At 37.2% G+C, this 9580-nt stretch overlaps 1 protein-coding gene across 1 annotated transcript in view; it reads left to right on the top strand.

Annotated features, from left to right (window-relative positions):
- LOC107686606 (neuroserpin-like) overlaps window positions 1-9580 on the top strand; it is a 25334-nt gene that overhangs the window by 13019 nt on the left and 2735 nt on the right. The window contains exons 2-4 of the mRNA XM_016483666.1: window positions 3965-4234; window positions 5251-5481; window positions 6442-6636. Of these exons, the coding sequence (XP_016339152.1) occupies window positions 3982-4234; window positions 5251-5481; window positions 6442-6636 (679 nt within the window). The 5' untranslated portion in view covers window positions 3965-3981. The remainder of the gene's footprint in view (window positions 1-3964; window positions 4235-5250; window positions 5482-6441; window positions 6637-9580) is intronic.

Raw genomic sequence — 9580 nt, 5'->3', positions numbered from 1 at the left:
CAGGCAGTTCGGGTCGGCAGCAACACATCCAGCACCATCACACTGAACACTGGGGCCCCCCAAGGATGTGTGCTGACCCACGACTGCACACCGTCACACAACTCCAACCTCTTCATTAAGTTTGCGGACGACACGACTGTGGGTTGGTCTCATTAGCAACAGAGATGAGACAAACTACAGGAGTGAAGTGAGCCGTCTGGCCGGGTGTTGCGGAGACAACTGAATGTGGAGAAGACAAAGGAGATTGTTGTTGACTTCAGGAGAGTGCACACCCAGCATACTCTTCTGACCATCAACGGTGCGACTGTGGAGAGAGTGAGCAGCACCAAGTTCCTGGGTGTGCACATCACAGAGGATCTCTCCTGGACTGACAACACCACAGCACTGGCCAAGAAAGCACAGCAGCGTCTCTACTTCCTCCGCAAACTAAGAAGAGCCAGAGCCCCGGCCCCCATCATGTACACCTTCTACAGAGGCACCATCGAGAGCATTCTGACGAGCTGCATCACTGTGTGGTATGGTGCCTGCAACGCATCCTGCCGCAAGACACTTCAGCGCGCAGTGACAACAATCTCTCTCTGAATGTGGAGAAGACGAAGGAGATTGTTGTTGACTTCAGGAGAGTGCGCACTCAGCATGCTCCTCTGACCGTCAATGGTGTGACTGTGGAGAGGGTGAGCAGCACCAAGTTCCTGGGTGTGCACATCACAGAGGATCTCTCCTGGACTGACAACACCACAGCACTGGCCAAGAAAGCACAGCAGCGTCTCTACTTCCTCCGCAAACTGAGAAGAGCTAGAGCCCCGGCCCCCATCATGTGCACCTTCTACAGAGGCACCATCAAGAGCATCCTGACTAGCTGCATCACTGTGTGGTATGGCACCTGCAACGCGTCCTGCCGCAAGACCCTACAACGCATAGTGAGAGCAGCTGAGAAGATCGTTGGTGTCTCTCTCCCCTCCCTCCAGGACATTTACGGAACCCGTCTCACTCGCAAAGCCCTCTGCATTGCGGGTGATCCCACCCACCCGACACAGCTTCTTCAGTTTGCTGCCATCAGGGAGGAGACTGCGGAGTCTCCAGGCCAGGACCAGCAGACTGAAGGACAGCTTCATCCATCAGGCTGTCAGATAGCTCAACTCTGTCCCGACTCTGCCCCCCTTCCCTCTTTTGCCCCATGCACTACTGAACTCTGACCCTCCGACCCCCCATCTATCTGCCATGTGCCACTTTATATATTTTTTACAATGTCCTTGTTTCTATTTTATATATATTTAAATGGTATTTACTGTATCTGTATTTTTACATTCTACTGTTAGTGTTTAGTGTTAACTGTATGCACCAAGGGTCTGAGAGTTACGCAATTTCAATTCTCTTGTATGTATGTGCTATACATGTGACAGAATTGACAACAAAGCAGACTTTGACTTTGAGATATTAGTGCTTTGAGGTAATAAAAACACTGGCAGTTTCTTGAAGAAAAATATTAAACTTTGCCGTTTAACTCATTCCTCACTTTTTATGTTATAAATTTACCTCATTAATGGTATCTCAAATTGTGCCGCATATTATTTTTCATAATTTTCATCTGGCAGACCAGAAAGGACAGCTCAGGATTTCTTTGTAGCTAATTTCTTTCTGTTTGGGCGCATTAGTGTGGCTGGTGGTCTCGTTGACTTCTCCCAGGTGGCCGTCAGACCTGACAGAAGGTCAGGCAGGTCTGGTGCTGTTTTCACGTGCACCTTCTCGTCCCCAGCGTTCACAAGCGGCCATCTGTTTTTCAGCCCAGACCTCGGTCACCAGGGTCAGGTCCAGTTACACAAGCCTGCGCACATGAGTCTGAAACCAAGAGAATCCGAGCTCACTGAATGAGAACAGATGAATCTTCTGTGGATTGTGGGCCAGGCTTTTTGAATCAGTTGCTTGTTTTGCTTGAATTCCATGTGCTGAAAAAAATGCATGTGAAATATAGTTTTGAAATCAATGACTGGAGTGCTTCAAATGTTTTTAAGATTAAAATAACATCCCAGATCGCCCTAGCACATTTCAACTCACTGTATGTCCCTTTGGATAAAGGAAAATGTAAATGCATTGCAATGCACTAAAACCACTGCACTATTTTATTGCTTCAGGATAATCTGTCAGGTTATTAAAAATTCTGTTGTTAGCTTAATTTATATATCTGGATTTTATGTTTACCTATGTCTGTTTAAATGTGTAGGTTCAATGTATCAATCATGCATGTCTGTCATCATCTGTTCAATGACAAACTGAATGAATAATTAAGTTTAAAGTACGTGGCAGCAAGCTTTGCACGGGTAAATAGTAATAATTTTCTTCATGTAAAATATACTTTGAAACAGTTTTTTTAAATTCTTGGGTCCAGTGTTACTGCTGTCACTAAGGTTTTTTTGTATTCATAAAGAGAAAGAAATTCATACAGGTTTAGAACAACTTGAGGGTGAGTAAATGATGACAGATTTTTCATTTTTGGGTGAACTGTCCCTTTAACTGCTGGCTATTATAGACTAAATACCACAAAGCATACAGTGCAAACATCAAATTCTATAACATACATACTGTACAGTAGCTTTACGCAGTGCATGCTTGTTCCCTACACTGCATACACACACACTTGAACCCAACCTGTCCACACACACACTCTGTCTGTCTCTCTCTCTCTACATCACACAATGGCACAAGGCCACATTCTTCCCTGCATTCTTAGTTTGTGTGGAAAACACTGTTGCCAGGCAACGACTAAAGCAGGATGAAGGTAGAGCTATATCTGTGTATATGTGGGTTTGTTCGCTTGCATGAGCAGGTATATGCTGGTGTATTGAACGCCATCACAGTCAGAGGGAGAAACAGAGGCATTAACCCCGTGTTAAAGCAAGACTGTTTACACTATTGCATCTGATTCTGAACCCTTTTTTTACTTCCATTATGCAGAGTGAAACCGGTTATTCACAAATTCCATGCATTTTTAATGGAAAACTGCACCAGTAACTGTAAGAATTTCATTCCCTCTTGTACTCACATGGTTGAATAATAACATGATTTGATGTAATATAGGAGATTCATTACTAATGGATTCAGTAAAAGTCACTTTTTTCAATGTACACTGATAATTTGTGCATAATGATGAATGAATAATTGAAATTTCAGATGTCTGTATGTAAATTACCTCTCTTCTGTTTGGCTAGCATTTCTGCATGTGAAATGAGTGACATCAGAATAGGCTGTTTTTAAATGCTTAAAGGAACAGTTCACCCAAAAATTATAATTCAGTCATCATTTACTTACCCTCAAGATGTTCCAAACCTGTATGAGGTTCTTTCTTCTGTTGAACACAAAAGACGACATTTTGAAGAACCAAACCGTTGACGGTAGCCATTGACTTCCACAGTATTTTTTTTTCCATAATAGGGAAGTCAATGGCAACAGTCAACAGTTGGGTTCTTTAAGCCTTTAACACCTCTAATCATTAAGGCTGAAAAAACACAACACGACTTTTAAAATCTGAACAGACTGCAGTAAAAATGTAAACAATGTGTTCTAAAATTGGCTCAAAATATCAAACCTGTTTAATATCCTCTGACTGAATTGAATCGATGTCTGAAGCTTTAAAAAAGAAAAAAAAAAAAAGGAGTTTGTGGCCATCATGCACTATGAAATTTATTGTGAAATCTATCAATTCCGACTTCTGAAAATCTGCACACTGGCTCTCACTTCAGGCATCTATCGCCAGCTCTTCCAAACTGCAAAAATGGGTGAAAAAGTCATGTGGGATATTCCAGCCTTTAGTTTCTGTATGTTCTGGCTGAACACGGAAGTTTTGCATTGTGAGCATTAGCATATGTTAGAAGAATATAGAATATATTTCCATGATATAGATTCCTCTTATTCGCGTTGGGTTGTATTTACCATGTCCTTCACTCTGACTCACTCTTTCTCTCGTCAGCTCGTCCCTCGTTTACTATGTTGCTGCTCGGACTCTTGCCGCTGATGCTGCTACGGGGGTGCGGTTGCCAGGCGGCAGACGTTCCCGAGGATGTGACGGCAGAGTTCTCGGTCAGACTGTACCACCAGCTCCAGATCACGGGGGGAGAGGAGAACATCATCTTCTCGCCCCTGAGCGTGGCTCTGGCTCTGGGCATGGTGGAGCTGGGCGCCCGCGGCGCTTCTTTAGAGGAGATCAGACAGGCCGTGGGCTACAGTCATTTCAGAGAAGGTACGGTTATCTGTAAAACAGCATGAGGGGTTAACTGTTCTCTTTCATCTTTAACTTTTGAGTCTTTTTTCCAATTGGCCGAAACAGTGACCACACACTTTTTCCCATCTATTTTCTCCATAGGCATTTAAAAACAACAACCAGCTCCGAAAGAAATCATAACAGTACAACATTTGATTTAAAGTATGTTGTAGGTATCATTCTAGAGAAATTAACAAAGAAAACAAAATTAATACATGAACATTTTGCATAAAACAAAAATGAAGCCTATTTTAAAACAATTAAGATTTTTTTTTAATATTCATGTAAAAATATTTCATTACAATTAAGCTCATTTTCCACACAAATTGTGTGATTCCCAACATTCTTTATAGTGATTCTATATCAATTAAAGGCAGTACAATAAATGGTTTAAAGTAATACATTTTATTTACATTGTACAAGTATTTATTTGTTTATTTGCATTACATTAATGAGAAAGTTGGCTGAAATGAAAATTAGGCTGAATGTTTACAAGCATTTTAAAACCTTGTTTTGAGGTTATATAGGCATGATCCAAACAGTCCAAATTGTAGTAATTGTAAAAACAGACTATATTTGGTATACAAATAGTTTAAAGTAATAATGAAAAAAATTTAAATAAATAAATATTTATTTGCATTACCAAAATTAGAAATTTTGAATTTTGAAAATGAGGAAAATTTGGCTTGAAACTTTAGTCTAAAAATTGAAAATCATTTTAAAATCTTGAGTGTATATGTATATATATATAGAGGCCAGACTATATGTGTATACAAACTGTTTAAAGTAATATTTATTTTAATTAAATTTTTTGCATTACAGTAATGACGAATTTACTTTTTTCTTTTGACTTTGCAGTGAGTTATGACCCAGACACATTCTTGACAGGTCTTGACAGTGAGATTCTGAGTTTTGAATGGGATTATTAGATCCATGACTGTAATATTGCAGCACATTATACAGAAGTGTTGTCTTCTTGTCTGCACCTGCTTCAGATGAGGAGTTCTCTCTGTTGAGCAACCTGACCCAGGCCCTGTCCACGGATGAAGAGCAGTACGTGGTACGGCTGGCCAACTCCCTCTTTCTGCAGACGGGGGTTCACTTCAACGAGGACTTCCTGCAGCTCATGAAGAAGTACTTCAAAGCAGAGGTGGAGACGGTGGACTTCAGCCAATCAGCAGCTGTGGCTGAACGCATCAACTCTTGGGTCCTGAACCACACGGAGAGTAAGTCATCTATCATCACTGAGCAAAGAATATATTCAAACTGGATGTGTGCTGTTATGTATTTGAAACAGTATCCTTGTTATTTACTAAGACCTGATGAAATAGCTTGACAAAAAAAGTTGTATTCTTGTATTGACGTCTCTCCTGTTGACATAGAAAGTTGGGATGTAGTGAAAAGTTTGTTCTCTTATAAGTACAAGTAGAGATGGCCTCAAAGCTAATAGGGAGTAGAAGTCAAAACAATCTTATAGTTATATACTTTGAATATATACGTTTGGGGTCTGTACGATTTTTAATTGTTTTTGAAAAAGTCTCTTGTGCTCATCAAGGCTGCATTTATTTGTTTAAAAGATACAGTAAAATCAGAAATATTTGTAAGAAATATATATTTCACATTTAAAATACTGTTTTCTGTTTGAACATGTTTTAAAATGAAATTTATTCCTGTGATGCAAAGCTGAATTTTCAGCATCATTACTCCAGTCTTCAGTGTCACATGATCCTTCAGAAATCATTCTAATATGCAGATTTATTCTTTGATAAACATTTATTATTATTATCTATATATAATGAGTCTTCATGTTTACCTTTAAGATTATATGCCATTTAACCACTGAATATTATCATAGTTTATAAACCCATTTAGAATTTTACTTTCAAGTAAAACTCTCTTCAAAATGAATAGATGGTGTTAAGAGGAATTACTCTGACTTTAGTGAAGGAGGACAGTAAAGTAGATAATGGCATGATAATGACATTCCCAAGCCATTTGATCCATTTTCTCACAGTCAGCTTTCGCCTTTGTAGGAGGACTGTCAGATAGCAGCACAAATCCCAGAGCTTTAGAATTAGAGATGATTTTATGCCACTGAAGAGATCATGCTGTCTTTCCTGTTCTGAGAAAGAGAGGATTGTGACGTGCAGCATTTATTTCAATCTGGGTTTTTGTTGTTGTTGCAGGCAAAATCCAGAACCTGGTGTCTGCGGATGACTTCAGCAGCTCCACCATGATCATGTTAGCGAATGCAGTGTACTTCAGAGGCAGCTGGAAGAACCAGTTCAGACCAGAAAACACCAGAACCTTCTCCTTCACCAAGGATGATGGCAGTGAAGTTCAGACCCTGATGATGTACCAGCATGGAGATTTCTACTACGGTACGAACAGGCATGAATAGGTTAAGACGTAGATTCAGTAGTTTCTTGATTATTTGTTTTGTTATTCGCTGTACAAGTTTCCTACAGAATGATTGCAGAGGTTTAAGCTGACAAGGAAAGCCAGTCAAGACAAAATTTGAAGGTTGACTTAAAATTCTGAAAGATTAAAATAAATGTCAAAGGTTATTATATAGGCCTGATCAATGCTCCCTCTATCCATACAAATAATTATTTTTATATTTTATTCTCTTCAACTATACACACACAACCGTTTAAAAGTTTTGGGTCAGTAATTATAATTTTTTTTTTTTTTGAAAGAAATTTGGCAAGGATGCATTAAATTGATCAAAGGTAAGAGTAAAGACAATTATAATGTTTTAAAATAAGTCAAATAAATCCTGTTCTTTTAAACTTTTTATTATCAAAGAATTCTGAAAAAATCTCGGTTTCCACAAAAATATAAGGCAGCACAAATATTTTTACCAATGATAGAAAGAAATGCAGTAAATCAGCATATTAGAATGATTTCTGAAGGATCATGTGACACTGAAGAATTGAGTGATGTTGCTGAAAATTCAGCTTTTCATCCCAAGAATAAATTACATTTTAAAATATATTCTAATAGAAAACTGTTATTTTAAATTGTAATAATATTTCACAATATCACTGTTTTTACTGTGTTTTTGATCAAATAAATGATTTAGACTTGGTGAGCATGAGAGACTTCTTTCACAAACGGTTTCTGCATGGCTCACTGATGATTGGTTGGGCTGAGTCTTACAGATCCTGCAGAATAACTGCAGTGCGCTTGTCTCATCCATCTGACAAAACAGAGAAAGAGAAAGACAGATGAAGGTAAATGTGGAGCAGGGAGACAATGAAGGAGTAAACAGAGCAACAGCACAAATTGAGTGGGAAAACGCAAGAGTAGCGTCTGTGAAAGTGAGAAGCAAGAGATACAGTACAGAGTCTTCTTACTCAGAGAAACAGAGCTGTCTTCAACACTTGCATCAGTAGCTCTTAAAAACAGGAAAACCAGCATTACATACATGGAGGAGATTGACAATGGCGGAGTACAGAATCTTAACTTTAAAACTTATGGCTAAATGTCATAATTAGCTGATAAGATCTTTCAGAACCAACATAGTATGTTGATCCAGGGTTATTATAGTTAACTAAAACTAAACAAACTAATAAATAAAAATAAAAACAAACTAATAAAACAAATAAATGTTCAAAATAAAATTTAAAAAATTAAAATTAAAAAAACTAAATTAAATATGAAAAATAGTTTCCAGAGCAACATGTCTTTAACTTGATGTGCTAAAGTAACCTAACAACATTTAAATACAACAAAAACTAATAAAAATGACAAAAACACAGAACAAAATTAACAAAAATTAACATGAAAGCAGATATAATATAAAAATAAAATCTAATTCAAAATATTATCAAAAAAATACAACAGTAGTAATATAACGTCACACTAATTCTGTTGTCCATCTCAGGGTTATTATGTTTAACTTAAAGTAAAACCAGAAAAAAAAAATGTTTTGTCGAAATAAGATAAATGTTAACTGAAATAAAATAAAATATTATAAAATTTAAAACTATTTTATTTCAACTAGTTGCTGCCAGGGCAACATTTCTCAGTTTTTTTGTTTAATTAATTACATTTTTTTTTTTTTTACTTAAACACTAAGACTAAATAGCCTAAAAGTAATAAATAAAAAATAATAAAACATTACATAGACATATTTAAATAAAGTAAAAATGACAAAAACACAAAAAAAATTGAAATACTTTCAAATTAAAGTAAAAACAGAAAATATACAAATAATCTAATTCAAAATATAAACAAAAACTCTAAGAATGTACAGTATTAAAGTGCCCCTATTATGCCTTTTCGAATATTACCTTTCATGCAGTGTGTCATGTAGCTGTATGTGAACATAAACTATCTGCAAAGTTGTGAAGCCGACAGTGCACGATAAATAAAGTTATTGTCTATCAAAAAAAAAAAAAGAGTCTGCTCGCAATCGCCTAAACGAGTCGTCAGGAATTCGAATCTTATTCTGTTACAGCTCTACGTCACGAAGTAACACATTTGCATAATGTCCGCCCACGTTCTACGTCGCCAACTTGCCCGCCCACAAACAGTAGAATTTCCTTGTCGAGAAGACGCTGTATCCTACGCTGTGAGAGTAAATTTGTTTTATCACATCTTATAAGTACCACAAACTTGTTAACACTCTTTACATATACTATATAATAATAATAATAATAATAAAAGATGTTTCTGTGTTGCGTGTGGTGAAAATTACCAAAGAAAATTAAGAATCAAAGAAAAAAAATACCTTGCTGTCAATTTTGAGGGTTTGTGTGGAAATGTGATACCATTTCTTGTTTTGTTTTTTTCAACTTTTTTAAAAATATCAATATTTTAAACAAAAAGGTCATATCAAACAAGGATTTAATGTGACTTTAATACCACCTAGACATTTTAAACACACCAAAAATAGTAATATTAATTAAAAAAAAATTTTTATAAAAAAAACACTTAAAAGACTTTTTAAAAATACTGTAATACCTTTCTGACAATTTTTCAGGTTCAGTATTATTTTATTCATTTTTATTGTTCAATTCATTAACTGAGAAACGTCCTGCTCCAGTCGTGCTTGCGAATCAGTCTCTTGTCGATCAGCCAGTTCAACCGTTTCATCATCAGACTCCGGCTCCAATTGGTAAGGTTCAATCAAAACCATCTTTTCTATGTATTGACAAGTCTCCAGGGCTGTCATTTTGTCATGACAATCGGCGTTTCGTTTCCGACATGCTGTACGCGGTAGACCAATTCAGAGCCAATCTCGGACCAATCACAAAGGACTGCGCCATCTGACCAATCACAGCAGTGAGGGCTCACGGAAAGGAGGGGTTTAGAGAG

The sequence above is a fragment of the Sinocyclocheilus anshuiensis genome, unplaced genomic scaffold, assembly GCF_001515605.1.
Source record: "Sinocyclocheilus anshuiensis isolate Anshui unplaced genomic scaffold, SAMN03320099.WGS_v1.1 scaffold733, whole genome shotgun sequence".
Classification (NCBI taxonomy): domain Eukaryota; kingdom Metazoa; phylum Chordata; class Actinopteri; order Cypriniformes; family Cyprinidae; genus Sinocyclocheilus; species Sinocyclocheilus anshuiensis.
This window is presented reverse-complemented; position numbering and strand designations above follow the sequence as displayed.